General features: G+C 36.0%; 3 protein-coding genes across 6 annotated transcripts; 1 reads left to right on the plus strand and 2 right to left on the minus strand.

Annotated features, from left to right (window-relative positions):
* Positions 1–605: 605 nt before the first annotated feature.
* Positions 606–8897, plus strand: LOC133303695 (cinnamoyl-CoA reductase CAD2-like). 3 transcript variants are annotated; one of them, XM_061503649.1, is made up of 7 exons: positions 606–728; positions 3397–3496; positions 3656–3828; positions 5033–5224; positions 6442–6604; positions 8211–8394; positions 8545–8897. In XM_061503649.1, exons 1-7 carry the CDS (start codon positions 633–635, stop codon positions 8687–8689), a joined length of 1053 nt encoding a protein of 350 aa, XP_061359633.1. In that variant the 5' UTR covers positions 606–632; the 3' UTR covers positions 8690–8897. The 3 variants fall into 3 exon arrangements, with proteins under 3 accessions (XP_061359633.1, XP_061359634.1, XP_061359635.1); XM_061503650.1 differs by lacking the exon at positions 606–728 and having other exon boundaries at positions 3372–3496; positions 5033–5281; XM_061503651.1 differs by lacking the exon at positions 606–728 and having other exon boundaries at positions 3372–3496.
* Positions 8898–9301: 404 nt separating this feature from the next.
* LOC133303705 (phosphatidylinositol N-acetylglucosaminyltransferase subunit C) lies at positions 9302–11651 on the minus strand. Of its 2 annotated transcripts, XM_061503662.1 has the most exons (3): positions 11574–11651; positions 10855–10896; positions 9302–10614 (listed from the first exon to the last, which is right to left on the minus strand). In XM_061503662.1, the coding sequence occupies exon 3, from the start codon at positions 10405–10407 to the stop codon at positions 9496–9498; it is 912 nt and encodes a 303-aa protein (XP_061359646.1). In that variant the 5' UTR covers positions 10408–10614; positions 10855–10896; positions 11574–11651; the 3' UTR covers positions 9302–9495. The 2 variants fall into 2 exon arrangements, with proteins under 2 accessions (XP_061359646.1, XP_061359647.1); XM_061503663.1 differs by lacking the exon at positions 10855–10896 and having other exon boundaries at positions 11574–11634.
* A 1171-nt stretch (positions 11652–12822) lies between these two features.
* LOC133303685 (uncharacterized) lies at positions 12823–15957 on the minus strand. The gene is given in 5 exon segments (XM_061503636.1): positions 12823–13230; positions 13689–13888; positions 14232–14442; positions 14770–15066; positions 15526–15957. Coding segments are annotated over 5 exon segments (1548 nt in total).

Here is a 15957-nt window from a genome sequence, read left to right on the forward strand (position 1 = left end):
ATTCATTCAGACAAATGAGAGTTGATCTTTAGATGCAGGGTCTGAGGAGCCATTCTGGAATGAAAGCCAACATTATTCATTCATTAACTGGGCGCACCCTAATGACGAGTTGGAGATCCTATATGGCGATGATGACTTGCACGGAGGTTGGAAGTTAGGAGATCCGTTATTTGTGCAACAAGAATTTGGGTCCAAACCAGAATTGCAACATGCTGTGAAGATACATTGTATGAAGGGGCGCAGGACAGCCATAGTTGAAAAAAGCGACGAGTCAAGATTTGTTATGAAGTGTAAAAACCATGCTGAAGGTTGTCCCTGGTATATGAGGGCAATTAAGCCGAAGAAGGGAGCTAATTGGGTGGTCCGTAAATGGGGTCAAGGTCACACATGCCTAAATCAAGGCCTAGCACAGGATCATAGACAGTTGGATTCAAATGTCATTTGTGCGGCTATAATGAGTATGTATTCTACTGTGTATTTAATGATTCAGATTAATTGAGAATATGGTAAAGTTATTTTTTTTTCCAGATATGTTAAAGGAAGATCCATCCACAAGACCAGCTCTGATACAGGAGAGGATACAGGGAACATATGGATACAACATAACGTACAGGAAGGCCTGGAAGGCAAAAATGAAGGCCATCGTTAAGTTGTTTGGTGACTGGGAGAAATCGTACGCATTCTTGCCAAATTGGCTGAAGTATATGACGGAGGTGAATGTGGGTTCTGTGTTCAAACTTGATACAAATCAATGTTTTGATGAACGTCGGGTTTATACAGACAGGGCCGTATTTCAAAGGGTTTTTTGGACATTTCACCAATGCATTGAAGCATTCAAACACTGCAAGCCTATAATTCAAATTGACGGCACTCATCTGTATGGGAAGTACAGAGGTACTCTATTGATTGCAACATCTTAGGATGGAGATGGATTTCTGCTCCCTATTGCCTTTGCTGTTGTTCCTCCAGGTGAGTAAATAATTTTGCTTTGGGGTATGTGAAAGCATGTGACCCTTCTTTGCCACTTCATACTGTAAATAATTTCTGAGCTCATCCTTATTGACTTTGTTGTTGTTCCTCCAGGTGAGAGGTTGGATGATTGGTCCTGGTTTCTTAGCCTTTTACGTTTTCATGTCACACATAGGCATGATATTTGTCTAATATCCGATCGTCATCGAAGCATCATAAGGCCGGTGAAAGATCACGGAGGGTGGCAGCCTCCATATGCTTATCATGTATTTTGTCTACGTCACATCGGAAGCAACTTCAATACCCGTTTTAGGAATGTGGAATTGAAGAAAACGTTGATGAAATTAGGTAATGTACGGTATAATTACTCACATTTTCAACCATTTGAAGAAAACGTTGATGAAATTCACTAACCAATGCATATGTCATGGTTTTTTGCAGGGTACACATGTTCAAAGATAAATTTCGACATTAGGTACAAGGAATTTATCGAGAACAATCCTGAAGTTGCTTCATGGTTGGATGCGATTCCGAAAGAGCAATGGTGCAGGTCGTATGATGAGACAGGACGTAGGTTTGGTCATATGACAACTAACCTATCTGAGTGTGTGAATAAGGTGCAGGTGCATCCTCCATCTCAGCATCGTGGTGGAATGGGATCTCAGGTGGTTCTGGTGCCTTCTTCCACGTCCAGATACCCGCTCTGTTCGGTAGGATCCCACACTGCTTCAGGAGCCTCTCACCAAATATAGCATTCCAGCCTCTGGCGGTCTTCAAGGTCTCTGTTGCCATAGGTACTCCAAATCTATGCAGAATCTTCTGCACCAGAAATGCAAAAGGCAATTCAACCTTCTTTGACTTGGCTGCCTTCCACATCAGTATGCATATGTAATGCCTCCAGTTCACCTGCTGACTGTGAAGGAGGGCCCACAGGATGACAAAGTCCCCTTCCAGCACCTTTGAGTGATTATGCGGGCGCTGGAAAATAATATGTGTCACCACATAATGAAGAATGCGAGCAGAAACTGACAAGTTGCTAACAGGATAATGAGCAAAATGACCGGGCTCAGCGTCTGCCCTCCTAGTCTCTGTAACAATGGTCTCCCGGTTATAATCACCAAATATATGATGGCTGTCTCCATCATATAGTGCTGCTCCTGTGACACCATCAAAATCGAACCCCAGTAGCTCCGTCCAGATAGGAGCAGTCATGATGATATCAATCCCGCAGACACGGGAAGTCAGCTCGCCTTGCGAGTAGCCAAGGTTCTGGTAGAAGGCTCTTACCATAACCTCCGAGTATGGGCACCGCATCTCCGCCAGGTGAAGTAAATGTGTCTGCTCAAGAAGCGGCACAATGTCAAAACGCTCTAGGTTGAAGAATGCCGAATCCAGTGATTTCGGTTCGCAGATCTTCCGGGTCATGAAAAACTTCACGAACTTCTCGTGTGAAGGTATGTCATCCTCAAACAAATATCTGAACGTCAAGTCCGGAGCCTGACTCGAAGCAGCCTGGGGCTGAGAGGATGACGACCCATCGTGACGACTCTTGGTTCTTCTCTCGGAATGGGTCACTGGCAGCTTTGAAACGCGTCGAGAGGTCATTGTGTCACACTATTAAACTGAAAAAATAACCAAAATCAGAAATTAGATACATGTTAGGGTTAGGGTTAGGGTTAGATTCAGGGTTAGGGTAAGCGTATGACATACAAATTGATAAAATAATCCGGACAGAATCAAATGATATAAACGAAAATACAATGAATCAGAACAGAAATCATAACATAATTGAAAAAACTGAAAAAAAAATGCACCTTTGATCGATTTCAATCGGTAGAAGGCAGAGAGGTTGCAAGGTCCGCGAATGATGATCAGAAACAAGACGAATTGGTGCAAGATTATGCCTGAAATCGCTCAAGAAGACACTCCTCCAGCAGCTCTACTCGGGTACCCCTTTTGTGGGTTTTCGAAATGGGGCTGCTGGGATATTTTAAAACCCTACCGTCGATGTTTACCCGGGTACACTGCTCCTTACCCGGGTAAATAATTCAACCATTTTCCCAGATTCAAGAACTCTACCCGGGTACACCCCTACATACTCGGGTAGATAAAAAGTTTCAAAATTTACCCGGGTAGGCTTCGTGGTCAACGGTCAAACAGGGGCAGATTGGTGTTATGTTTGTTGGGGAGGGTAAATTTTCGAAATAGTTTTGAATGAAGGGCAATTTGGTAATTAGTTATTAATTAAGGGTTATAAGGGTCAAAAAGCCTATAATTATTCCTTTTATGTATAAACATTAATCCCTAAATTAATATATTAACGGATATAATAATGACTTTAATTAATTAAAATCCTTTAATATAAAATAGCGAAGAAGTAGAAGAAGAAGAAAGATAATAATTAAGAGGATGAGCAAGACTAGTAAGGTGGTGTGTGTGACTGGTGCTTCTGGTTTTATAGCTTCGTGGATCGTCAAATTCCTTCTTCAACGTGGTTACACTGTTAGGGCCACTGTTCGAGACCCAAGTCAGTACTCTCACCATTCACCAAAAATTGTAATTAATATGCTTGTAATTCTGTATATATATACTTAAGATTATATCCATATGATTAATATTAATATTGATGATTGGTGATATGGTTGCATTAATTAATTAATAATTATGAGTGATTTATTTTGTGCAGGTAATCCTACAAAGGTTGAGCACTTGCTTAAACTTGAAGGTGCAAAAGAGAGGTTGCAACTCTTTAAGGCAGATCTCCTTGAAGAAGGTTCATTTGACTCTGCTATTGATGGCTGTGATGGTGTCTTTCATACTGCTTCACCTGTTCTACTTTCCGTTGTCAAAGACCCACAGGTTCATTCTATTTTACTTTTGTATTTTGTTGATAAATGATTGAATGTGGTTTTCCTGTATCAAAAACCATTCCAATTTTAATGATATGTTCAGTATGAATACTCTTGATTATGTTTCTGTTATTGATAGGCCCTATTTCATATTGTTCAGTTCAGATTATTGAATCTAAGTTCTCTGGAATAGGAACACCAGTATTCTAATATTTTATTGCATATGATAAGTACACAGTTGATATTTCAAATATATATGTTATCATGTTGACACTTCAATTGTGCTCCCTTTTTTGCCCTTAGTAGAAAATATTATGACCTAGTTGATATAGTCTATATTTGGCATTTAGATAGTTGATCCGCGAAACCCCTTTTTACTCACCCTCCGGGGAAGGGCATTGGTGAAGGAGGGATTTAATCTTAGGTCCTTGCAATCAACTGCAAAGGACTTTAACAGCTGACCTATCTAGCACCTTCTGATCAAACATGTTTATTATTTCTTTATGCTAAAAGAAGAAACGTTGTATATTTTTCTCATTCCGTAAATGAAATTTTAATAAAATGATGCTGGTGGGATACAAGTATAGCAGATGATAAGGTATCCTATCTCTTGCACAAAAGAACATGAAATAGGGTGCTTCAAATTGATAAAAAGGACAAGTGATGTAAGGCTCTCCAATTCCTCTGTGTCGCATATTTAACATGTGAATGCACTGTTAAAATTCTAATTTAGAACTGAATGATGGTAGCTCAGTTGGCACCAGAGAACTGAGCAGTGAGAGTGAGAGCATGTGTTCGATACTCTTTAGTACTATCTTTGGGAGGGATTTAAATCCTTAATTTCGGGACTTGTCCCGAAACGGATTAGTCGCGAAACGATGAACTAATTGGAATATCTCCAAAAAAATAAATTCAAATTTAGATTCTTCTTTTTTTTTTGTTGAGATTTTGTCATTTGCTATCAGGAAAATAGTGGGAGCTTTATGAAAACTACACTTTAAATTTGAAATTATGTGCCTTGGGTGCCTGTTATTGATGATTTATATGGTTGACAGATCATATGATTAAGGATAAGCATAATTGCACTTCTGTGAGATGCTTTGACATTTTAAAAAAAATTGTCAGTCAAGAGTAGAATTTACCTTTTTGTTGTCTTTTCAATTCAGATCAGTTGCCTGTTTATCCACTGTTAACTCTTGTTTTCTTTATTTCAGGCTGAATTAATTGATCCAGCAGTGAAGGGAACTCTTAATGTTCTTAAATCATGTGTAAAATCTCCATCTGTGAAACGAGTTGTTTTAACTTCTTCTATTTCTTCAGTTGCATTTAATGAGAGGCCTAAAAGTCCCGAAGTAGTAGTTGATGAGACATGGTTTTCAAATGCAGATTTCTGTAGGGAATCAAAGGTTTGTGCTATTTTTCCTAACATTCATTCAGAATTGGAAAACTTGAAGCTCATTCAGGTGAAATCTGTGATTTCGATGTAGTTTGTTCTGAGTTTTTGGGAATTTTATGTTAATCTTAATCTCACTTCATCCGTTCCTTTCCTTTTAAGCTGAAACTTATTTATCCTTACATATCTTTTTAATTTCTAATGAGAGAGACAGAAAGAATGACAGATATAATTGTTGAAAATTGTTGAATTTTGTTTCTTCTACCATTGTTACTAGTAAGCTGATCAGCTTTTGCAAACCCTTCTAAAGCATACAATGAATAGAGGAAAATAAATGATCAATAGCCATGACATCAGTGACAACAGTTGTAGCTAGAGAAAGGAAGCAAGGAGAAATTCGTGACAGAGTAATGCTTAATTGATTACGTGGATTGAGAACATGTTTTTAAGGTGAAAAAGAAGTTCCTTGCCTTTTAGAATTCAATAGTCACAAGATAAAACAGAATCCACTAAGCCTTGAAGGATATACCTTGCTATTAGTTTTATTTTAACATGAGAAAAATTATTATTGTGAAAAGGAAGAGAAGAGTACAAGTTTAAGTAATTAGATTTCCTCCCAGAAATTCAAGTATATAACATGGTTAATTGGTTGAGTTTGGTTAACTCCATTAATAGGTTTGTTAGATTGATTCATTAGTCAGTTACTAGTTCACTTTAATCAGGAAGTTAGCGATGGGGCATTATTGCTTCTCTATCTATGCCCGTTATGTAATGTGTAGCACGCTTTTATCATTCAATCAATTTTAGTTTTTTCTCTCGTCACTCCTGTCAATTTGCTCTCTTTCTACCCTGTTTCCCAATAAGAGACAAAATTGCATTAAAAGGGAGAAGCAGAAGGTTTAGGAATCTGTTACATCTACCAATGCTTTTGACATCCATCACCATTTCCTCAACCACTGCTGCCACTCCCACTCCTCTTTCGACACCACTGCTACCAATGCCTTTGCCACTGTTATAGAGATGATCCATGCAACTTTTTAAACTGTTTCAAGTCTCAATCCCATTGCTGATATTATTTGAGAACTGTTTAGTGCTTTCAATCTTGTATTCAATAGAAGATTGCTATTGAGTTATAATATGTTATTGCACAAATGTAATAATTTTTCCTCCATAGTATGTTTCCATGCTCTCTAATTAATATTCTTGCCATTTCCTATTTGTGTTTTTCAGTTGTGGTACACGCTTTCAAAAACTTTGGCTGAGGATGCTGCCTGGAAATTTGTAAACGAAAACAGCATTGACATGGTTACTATTAACCCATCAATGGTGGCAGGACCTCTCTTACAACCAGAGGTCAACGAAAGTGTTGAACCTATATTAAACCTGATAAATGGTAATTCTTATTTGCTAATGAAGTTATGCCGTATGAAAATTCTATTATCTTCTTTCCCTGCATCTGGATTACATGATGTGTTCCTATGTTGAATAAATACAAAAGGGAAACAGAAAATATGGAAATGAAAAAGGAAATATTATAAGAAAAGTAGGTTATGATAATTACAGCTTTTAGTTAAACTTTAAGGTATGTTTATTCAAATCATAAGTTAACACTTTTTATCATGCTTGACTGAGTATAAGTTCTGTTTTTATTCTAGCTTGATTAGTATCTTATGGTCATTGACTTGACGTGAACAAGACACAATAAGTATTACCATATATGTATTATTGGTTTTTTGTGATATTAGATAAGATTAAGGTGGCTAATGACCATTGAATATTCTGATGCATTATTACTGATATAGTTTAGAGGCTCACATCAAATTATTATGCCCTTTGGATTTGTGTGTTTGGTAATGTCATAAGAGAGCCGAACATGACCTGATCCTTTTCTAAGTTTCCTTTATCTTGCAGCAAAAGATTGGGGGAATTATTATTATTATTATTATTATTATTATTATTATTTGGGGACACGGGTTAGAATTATTGATACGGACTTCCTCTACTTCATATTTATGGGTAACCACATTCGATTTGGTCAAGGTTAAGAAATTATGATGCCGAAGCTTAAAAAGAACTCACAAGTTCCTCTACCTACCAGATAAATAAGTTCACTTTCAAACCCCTGGTTTGTCACCCACAAAGAAGCATAAAGAACTATCCTATTTCATTGAGGATGCATGGGTAAGGATTCTCACTAAAACTTGCTTTATGCTGAAGCCTAATACGCCAGTGCAGCAAAATGAGTGCAACTCACAAAGCCAATTGCATTCCTTTCAAAGGAGTATTTTTGTGGTTTTTTTTTTTTTACTACCTCAATGTTATTTATTAGAATAAATTAATATTTTGATTCTCGAAAGATTGTTATTGTATCAATTTAGTCCTTCAAAATTTGCAAATTTGATTCAGAACCATATTTTCTTGAGACAAATTTGACGAATGATTAGTCAATGGATATAAATAATCTTTGAATGAATAAATCCATATAAAATAAATCCTTGAACAAATACATCAATTTAGTCTTGACTATTATCTCGATACCATCATCATGCTGTTTTTCTTATTTATTTGACAGGTGAATAATTATTTTCTCTAAAATGAATACACAAAAGACAGACAATAGACAATTTTGTAATAGAAAAAGATGATAACACCACCAGCTATAAAGCGCTGTCCAACCATCGATGAAATTAAGAAGACTAGTTTGTGCTATATAAGATATGATGGGAACATCTTTGTATTGGCTTTTTGTACATTGAAGGCAAGATAACTTACAGTGATTGTTGAGGGTTTTTTTCCCCTCTCCCTATTTGTCTAAATATGCTGTTGATTGTCTTTAATATGTTATTTATTGGTGATTAGTTATTGATTGATTAATCTGTTTGTTGATACGATTAATATTAGTGGATTTGCTATATGCATCAAATATATTCGAGTTTTTCCCCCAGACAAGAATTATCCTGTTGCTTAATAGAAGAACTCTTTTAACTTGTTTGATACAGGTTCACAATTTCCAAATAAATGTTTCGGATTTGTCAATGTCAAAGATGTTGCTAACGCCCATATTCAGGCGTATGAGATTGCTTCAGCTGGTGGAAGATATTTATTGGTTGAGAGAGTGGTACACTACTCTGAACTTGCTAGGATTTTACGCAATCTGTACCCAACATTACATATTTCAGAATGGTAAGTTTAATTTCTATAACTCCAATAAGAATGCATATAAAGCTTTTTTTTTATGCGTGTGTGTGTGTGTGTTCAACATTTAAATATTAAGTTTTTCCCTTTCTTTTAATTTTCTAATAACATTTTCACTTTCTCAACAAATGTTAGCAGTTGTGAGGACGATAAGCCGTATATGCCAACATATCAGGTTTCTAAGGAAAAGGCAAAGAGCTTGGGAATTGAGTTTACTCCTTTGGAAGTGAGCCTCAGGGAGACTGTGGAAAGTTTCAGAGAAAAGAAGATTGTCAACTTTTAATCCTCCATATCTCCTTGAGAAATAAATGTCAGATAACCTTAACCACTCTCAGTTTGTGACTATGACAAACTCTATATTTGAGAATGATTTATTACTGTTAAGTAAGGGTCGTGCTTAAAAACATTTATCCCATGAGAGGTTGGTAAATGAATTCAAAATCATGTGTGATTGGTTATTGTGACATCAAGACTACATGAAACATCATTTTGTAAAAAACACTTTCATTTTCATTTCATGTTGTTCTTTATATTTAAATTTCACTTTCTCAACGATTTCATCAGGTATATAAACAAGAAGCCTTATAAGCCAATATTTCCCATTTTCAAAGAAAAGGTGAAGAGCTTAGGAATTGAATTATTCCTTTGGAAGTTTAGAAGAAAAGTTTAGGAATTGAATTATTACTTCGTCAGGAATGAACGCTTGTAGTCTCTATAACAGTTTAACCGTTATTGTGAAATAAGGCTTATATAAGATCATAACTACAATATGTACTAAAAAAAAAAAAAAAATCATAACTCGGAAGGTTTGAGTTGTGTACAAAATGAATGACAGCCAAATATTTGTCTGCAAGAAATTGTGAGCTCTTCTGAATGTACTTCCATTGTACCCAAATAATTTTGAAACTATCATCAGTTATCATTCTAAAACATGAGTACAAATGTCATTTTCTTACCCTCTTCTAATAAGAACAGCAAGGACGTTTCCATAAACTTATAACTTAAAATAGACAAGGAGTCAGTTAATTAAACACCCACTTCAACATAGTTCATAAGGCACTCCAATTCCATATCAACCATGTTCTGATTTCAGTCTCTAATATCAAAGCAAAGCTTAGCCTCATCCCAAGGCCCATTGATCTCAAATTTGTATTCTTGAATCCTTATAAGCCAATAAGGGCAGACTACGTTGACAAAAACCAACAAACTAAGCAGCAGCACAAAGAGTAAGCGATGCAGCATGTACACAAAACTTAACGTCATGGCCATCAAAGTGATAGAAAAGCATAGGTGTAAGCGGAAGGAGTATTTTTTAATACAGTAAGTAACCAGTGGAGCAAAAAGGAAAACCTGCAATGAGAATAACATGATAGCAAACACATGTAGTCTTGATGGAAGGCGAGAAGCAATAAAAAGAGAGGCGACTACAGAAGCATTTACAGAGATACAACTGGTCAATGCAGGATTCTTCAGAACCCCTGGAGCTTTGACAGTGGATTCTGAATAGTCGTGCAGAAAAAGGTGAAGTATGAGAAGTGATACGGTTACTGCCCAAATTGAATCCGAACTAATGGACCTTGTAAGAGTTTGATAGATGGGAGCCAAAACATATAACCCAGTTATGAAAAAGGAGATATTCAGGAAATAATGGAGGAGAAGGCTAAAGGAAAGCATTTCTTGAGTAAAAAGGAGAATTAAAAAACCTGAAACTAGAAGACTTACATCAATAAACAGGAGAGAATTTTCATCAAGAGTTGATGTAAGTGTATAAGCCCAGACCAAGACAACTAGAGCGACAACGCATAAATATTCAGAAATGGAAACTGAGTCAAGCATCACCTTTAGCATGTCCCTTTTTACAACACTGGCATTCATGACCATTCCTTCAAGGAAAGATTCATCAGTATGATTATCATCATAACCAGGTTGCATACCACCATAAGCTACTTTCCTCCATCTGGGACGAGGCGGAGAAGAATCACCAGCCAAGCTAAGATCCATTGCAATAAATTATTTAATTTCAGATGGGCCAACAGGGTCAAATCTGTTATCTGGCAGAACCTAATTGTCCTTCGCTACACAAATCTTGCACCAAAAATATGCCATCTTGGGGCTTATCAAATCAGCGGTAGGAGATATCATATTTCAGTTGCACTCTATTTGTCTTCCAATCTTGCATATTTAGTAGATGAAAGACATCTCCGTCCTCTGAACAATAAAAGATGATGAAATTACATGAAAAGGGGGAAAAAAGTAAGTCCACATAATAGTGGGTAGCAGACATTACTGATTGTTATTATTACAGGTCAAGACTAAGATAGTCAAACTTTTAATAGTATTCTGTAAGGATCAATACATAGAACAAAGAAGATGAGTACATGGATGCAAATATACATATTGATATTAGTAAAAATTTGAATACAGTTAGTAATAATTAAAGATATTCACCATCAAAATGATCACCAACCACATCACTGAGCTATCAGTAATCTGCCAAGCCAAGAATGTTCAGATTAGTAGTAGGTGGGAAGACCTAGAGCAGTATACATTGGAAATGATTTGGTTATTATTAGAACCTTATCAGGGAACATTACAAATTGTACTCCCTTACGTACAAAGTGCTGTTAGCAGGAAGCTTAATTGTTTAAAAGCCAAAGCTGAACTAAACCAAACTGGCTTTTTGAAATAGAACCATTGATTCAGCAATTCAGTAGACACAACCATTCCCATTATCAAAAGTTCAAAATACCAAAAACTACCTACGAGATACAATGCAAATAAGAAGCCCAGCCACATTAATCATTTACCCATTTGCGTTTCTTCATAGAAATGCAAAGATAGCTATGACCTTTTTTATGTTCGTCTCTTGAAAGATTACTTAAAAAAAAAGGGGGTAAAAATTTGTTCTGAATTGAGCATTTCTAAGAAGCAATTATTGAGAAAACATAATAACTAAGGAGTGTGCATGGTAAATTTGGATGCTTTCCATTTTTACTTAATGCTCACTTGTATAAAAAAGATCAGCATGACTTCAAACTTTCAATAAAATTACCAAAAATCATAAAACGGAGAAATGAAGAGTCACTCGTTTGTATATATAAATACCAATTTGGCAATCAACAGCAAAGAAAAACTGAAATACAAAAAGGAGCAACAAATCAACCCACACCGAGAAAGAAGGGAGAGAAGGATCAGCGTCAAGAGTGAGTGGTTCAGTTAAGATCCTGATATTTCCTTCCAAACACTTGCATTCACAATGACAATTGAAAACGAAACAAATAAAAGGAAGAGAAATTAACCAGATTGTCACAAATAGAGAGAGGCTATGCCATGTGCGATTGAGACACGTCACCACGAACACCAGAAAGCGTCTCCGAGCTCGCAGCTGCTCCAAACGTCGTCGTCTGGAGAACAAAGTGAAAAGAAAAGAAAAAACAATTGGATATCAAGGGTTTTTGTCTTTTTGATGTTGAAACTTCACTGCTAATAATATTGGGAAAATAATATTTCTCGTCTTTTCAAAAATAATAATAATAATATTTCTCTTGCACATTGTGCAGTCACCACGAGATCGTTTTCAAAGTTCTCTCACAAAGGTATGTACTTTTTTTTTATTGTAATAAAAGGTATGTACTTTATGTCAAAGTAAAATAATCTGGACACTTATGATATGTACTTTATGGTTTTATCTCAAATTAATTGAAATTTGTGGTAAATAAATTGAATAAAAAAATAAATAACATTAAAAATTTAAAAAAAGAAAAAAAAAAGAGAAAATAAAGAAATAAATACATAAATAGAGGGGGAAAAAAAGAAGATAAAAAAATAGAGTTATGAGAAAAAAAGGAGAGTCGAAAACATACAAATCAAAATTTATCTTTTTCGTATTCAAATCACTTCAATTTATGTTATTTTATCTTTTCAATCAGAAGTACTCTTCTTATTTTTAGATCGAATATCTTCATTTTTTTTATCTTAATCAATCTTTATATTATTATACATTCATCTTATCATTCTCCAGTACTCTTATTTTATGCTCGTATTAACCATATATTATTGGAGGCCTTTCTACGATTCTATGGACACTTAATTGTTAAATCCAATTTAAATAGAAATTGTCTTTATTAACCGTGACACGGTTCTTGTGAGAACGTAATTATTATTTTTAGCAGACCTCAAAGTATGCTACGAAGAATTTTATGAAATAAAACTCCAATCTCATCGATTAACATGGGACTTTGACAATGCTGGCCTTATTTTCTCATGGCATATTACATATTACATGACAGACCTCAATAAAAAAAAAAAATTAAAACATGAAACACCTGGATGGATCCATTCTCCCCATTATGTTAGGATATGTAATTTTATGTTAGAGCCGATGAGCCTACATTCAAGTGATGAGTTAGTGAGTGACTAGTTTATTTTCTCCACATTTGAAGAAAGATGACAATGCAAAGGGAAAACTGCTTTGCCATTCTGCCTCATCAACAATGATGACTTGTTCCCAATGTCTTGTAATGGTGATCGTTTTGGGGCTGCGAATCCACCTCTAGCTGCATGTGCTTTTCTTTCCCCATTCCTTAAATCCTCATTATGCTTGCTATTTTCTGTAACATTGCTATTTTCCTTTGAGAAACAAACCACTACTCGCTTCTCCAACTCATTCTGTGTGTCCGAGGGAATAGGTGAACATTTGGTCCCCTGAACTGCATTTTGTTCCTTCCTCAAGCTCTCAAGATGACCATAGAGCATGGAGAGTTTTGCTTCAAGCTCATTTGTTTTGCTTTCAGACGAAAGAGCTCTTTGTCTCCATTCTTGCACCTGTGAAAGAAAATACAAGATTAATGACAAGATACACTTTTCAAGAGACCAAATGCATAGCAAGGAGCAAGGACATGTTTTGGGCCTTTTTGTGCACCTCTCCGACAATCAAACCTCATGCTTTATTTGCCAAAAACTCATTTATGAATTTTTTTTATTTTTTTATTTTTTCATTTCGATGACATGAGATCCTTGCACAAAGCCAAAGTCATCCATTAGAAATGCCATCATCAGATGAAGAATATGGAAACATGTCTAAAACATTGTCCGCATAGGTTAAGAAATTATGGTCTCAATGAAGTACCTGAACCACTTTAGTGAACCAAGGAAGCAAAGAAAACAGCTTATTGCGAAAGCAAAGAAAGGTTACAAAGCTTACAAGCATAGCCTTAAAAACAATAACTTAAGAGGAAGTCTGAGAAACATAGAACAACGGAAAAGAATGAACGGTTTCTTACAGCATTGTGTAGGGATTGGATTTGAAAATCAGAATGCAGGGCCCTATCTTCCCAAAAATCTCGAGAAGCCTGCAGTTCCTCCATCTCTTCCCTCACCTGACCTAGCATCTCCTGCATTTGGGACCATTGCTCGGTCTCAGCTCTAACTTGCTCTACAATTCTTCTTACAATAGTCTTGCAATGTCCTGAACACGGGTTCCCTTCATAAGAGAATTTTTCCTGCAGGATTTGTCAATCCAAATTTTAGTAATAATTGCCTCTCTTAATTCAGTAAGTCATGAAAAATGTGTTTTACATTGAAAAAGGTTGACCACCCTGCATTCTTTTTGGTTTTGGCTCTTAAAAGAATTAGTACTCTAAGAAAGTCAAATCATTCATTTCCTGTTTTTCTTATTGGAGGGGTTTTTTAAGTCACATTAAACTGGATTAGCTTTTTTAAGTTTCATTGTAGCCAACAGAGAATACATGTTATATTACATCATAAAATAAAAGTTTATTATTAATAATGGTTTTGGGCCTTTTGGCTTAATTTTTATAGCCTACTATCAACTAGTAAATAGGAAAGAAATCAAGGATATGCCTGATGAGGTACTCTGGAAGAAGATGAATCTTGAAATTCAGCTCTCTTAGAAGTTGAACCAGAACTGGCAAGAGAACTACTAGCAGTGGACAGCAGCGAATTATACTCTTCCTCCATTCTCTGTAATAATATTCCCTTTGATAATCCCTCCATTTTCCTTCTCAGAATCTCCACCTGTAAATGTTAGTAAAATCCATGAGAAACAAACACCAAAAAAATAAAAAGACAACAGGAGAATCAAAAATGAAAAAGCAAAAATGCCTTTGTATGATATGATTGAAAAAAATACATAAAAGAAATCAATAACTGGTCTTTGAACTTCATCTCCCTTGCTTTGTTTAAATTAAATAGCTATTGGAGATGGAACTTTCATTCTTAAATAACATAACATAAACTAAAGATGGATTAGAAATTCCAAAGGTGGAAAGAGTAGACAAAACTCAAAAGATGGATACAGAAGCTAAGCAACAAGACAAGTCATTGTGGTTATTTCTTACTTACATTTAGTTTTCCACTTGCAACAATGCCATCATCAAATCTGCTACTTCTTCTAATGGAAAAGCTTACATTTTCCAGCTCTTGAAACTCCCTCAAATATATCTCATCTGATGGTCCTCCAATCCTCTCCAGTCGTCTCTGCAGAACAGAAACTTGTTTGTCAAAATTTTTGTTTTTCCTAGCCTCAAAATCCTTTGCTGCCGATCTCTTTTGCAATTTCTGAAGCTTCTCTGTCAACTCATGAATCTCTTCATCCAAAACCATATCAATATTCTTTCCTTCACAAATCTTTATTCTTCCCTGCATTCCACTTTGCAGGTTAAACATCAAAAGATACAAACCATCATGTTCAAAAAACAGAAATAAATGACAGAACCTTGCAAGAACACATGTGAAATCACTGAAAAAAATAGTACGTATGATTAGCCACTTGGAACAGGATTAGGCCAATTCAATGATTCATAGTGCATCAGATGTGATAATAACAATTTAATTTCTCAGAAAATGAACAATATTTTTGATAGAAAATCAAGCCTACTTTTTAACATTTTGGAAATTAACTTTAACATTTGCACCATAACATATCTTAGACAAGCAAATCATAATAAAGTTCAAATAAGACATTCATTTAATCTAAATATAGAAACACCTATCAAATTGCATTCTTTAAAGCCAAAAAAGATAAATAAATAAATAAATAAACGATATAACACGATCAACGAAGGAAGTGGCAAAAGAGAGAGAAAAAGAGGCACTAACAGAAACAAGGGTATAAACAGCAGATCTTAGAGTTCTCTCCATTTTAGAACGAGTCCTCTCTAACTTCTTCACAGCAATCTCCTTCTCCATCCTCAACAAGTTACATTCAGCCCTCAACATTTCAGCCTGAAACTTCCACTTCTCTTCCTCCAACTCCAACCCACCAACACCACCACCACCACTTTCAACTCTCTCCCTCCTCCTCTCACCCTCCCCATCATGATCCAACACCACTATCGGAACACGTTCTTCTCGATCAAACAAAGTCCCCAACTTATTGCCTTTAAAGTCCCTCCGCGCACCACCGCCGGAAGGCACCTTGGTGGAGGCGAGTCTCCGGCGAGGGCGGCGAGGAAAGTGCAGGATTCTTGGTGTTGGAGGAGGAGGCGGGTGGTGGTGCCATTTGGGTTTTCTTGATTCTGTTATGGACAT

The sequence above is a fragment of the Gastrolobium bilobum genome, unplaced genomic scaffold (genome assembly GCF_033153095.1).
Source record: "Gastrolobium bilobum isolate Gb01-03AN ecotype WA unplaced genomic scaffold, APGP_CSIRO_Gbil_v1 utg3235, whole genome shotgun sequence".
Lineage (NCBI taxonomy): Eukaryota > Viridiplantae > Streptophyta > Magnoliopsida > Fabales > Fabaceae > Gastrolobium > Gastrolobium bilobum.